The sequence below is a fragment of the Perkinsus marinus genome (assembly GCF_000006405.1).
Source record: "Perkinsus marinus ATCC 50983 genomic scaffold scf_1104296935540, whole genome shotgun sequence".
In the NCBI taxonomy this organism is placed as follows: domain Eukaryota; phylum Perkinsozoa; order Perkinsida; family Perkinsidae; genus Perkinsus; species Perkinsus marinus.
Genome location: NW_003214389.1, coordinates 816 through 2387, shown reverse-complemented (window position 1 = coordinate 2387; position 1572 = coordinate 816). Strand labels below are relative to the sequence as shown.

General features: G+C 50.3%; 1 protein-coding gene across 1 annotated transcript; it reads left to right on the top strand.

The window, feature by feature from the left end:
* Positions 1–22: 22 nt before the first annotated feature.
* Pmar_PMAR007407 (ATP synthase F1 subunit alpha, putative) lies at positions 23–1332 on the top strand (the record flags this gene model as incomplete). Its single annotated transcript, XM_002783889.1, has 8 exons — positions 23–97; positions 142–218; positions 269–406; positions 453–645; positions 694–772; positions 825–928; positions 981–1109; positions 1170–1332. Coding segments are annotated over 8 exons (958 nt in total), but the record flags the coding sequence as incomplete, so codon positions are not given.
* Between the last annotated feature and the right edge of the window lie 240 nt (positions 1333–1572).

Here is a 1572-nt window from a genome sequence, read left to right as displayed (position 1 = left end):
TCGCTTTGGAGACTCCTGTTAGGTACTGCGTGTATGTCGCTATCGGGCAGAAGCGCTCGACTGTGGCGCAAATCGTCGAAATCCTGAGGAAATTCGGGTGAGTGGCGATGGTCAACTCCTTCAAGTATGCATCCCTGTCAGTTGTATGTCCTACTCGACGGTCGTCGCTGCTACCGCCTCTGACCCCGCGCCTTTGCAGTATCTGGCGCCCTACTCTGGTGAGGATATCCTCATCGCAGAGAGAGCGTTTGATTTGGTGTTTTTTCAGGCTGCGCTATGGGAGAGTACTTCCGTGATAACGGAATGCATTCCGTGATCGTTTATGATGATCTTTCGAAGCAAGCAGTTGCCTATAGGCAGATGTCTTTGTTGTTGAGAAGACCTCCGGGACGAGAGGCCTACCCTGGTAAGCCCTGGCGAGCTCATGGTCTGTCACTTGATCGATTCTGCAGGTGATGTTTTCTACCTTCACTCACGTCTCCTGGAGCGCGCTGCTAAGATGAACGCCCGCACGAAGAAGGGAGGCAGCCTGACGGCCCTTCCCATCATCGAGACTCAGGCTGGTGATGTGTCTGCGTTCATCCCGACTAATGTCATCTCCATCACTGACGGGCAGATCTTCTTGGAATCTGAGCTTTTCTACAAGTAGCGAAAATCACATCGACCGGAGTATCATTATTGTTATCACTTCAGGGGTATCCGTCCTGCCGTCAACGTCGGTTTGTCGGTGTCTCGAGTTGGCTCGGCTGCCCAGACTAAAGCGATGAAACAGGTAAAGATGCTGACTTTGATGATAATAACGACTTGGTTTTGGCGCTGTGTAGGTGGCTGGTACGTTGAAGTTGGAATTGGCACAGTATCGTGAGGTGGCGGCCTTCGCCCAGTTCGGTTCTGATTTGGACCAAGCTACGCAACAACAGCTGTTGAGGTGAGTTGGACGAGAGATGGTATCAATTTGGTGACTGTGTATGTTTATTCAGAGGTGGTATTCTTACTGAGCTCCTGAAGCAAAAGCAGTACAGTCCGATGGCTACCGAAGTTGAAGTCGTGACCATCTACGCTGGTGTTCGCGGATACCTCGATAAGATTGCTCAGAAGGAAATCCCGAGGTAAGGGTTTGGAATTTCGTAGCACAGCGGTAATTTTGTCGTCATCGTCGTCGTTGTTAGGTTTGAGACTATGTGGTTGGAGCACGTGTCGCAGAACCATCCGGACATTTTGAAGGCGATCAGGGCTGAGCACCTCATTTCGGACACGACCGAGGAGAACCTCAAAAACGCTATGGAGGAGTTCCTCACCATCAACGAGTTCGAAGCCCGTGCTGCCCACTAAGGGAATTTCGTGGCGCGTGACGGTGGAGAAGAGTACGATGACGATGTATTCCTTTTTCTTCAGCATTGTGACGACTATTGTGTGGCCTGTGGTCTGAGACCCTTGGTGAGACCACAATAATGCTAATAATGAGGTTTCGGTATCTACTTGTGTTTTGTAAACCCCTCTTTGTCTGTGTTGGATTCCCATCGTTCAGTTGAGTTTTCCCCTGTATTTTGTGTGGCATATTTCTCCTTCTGG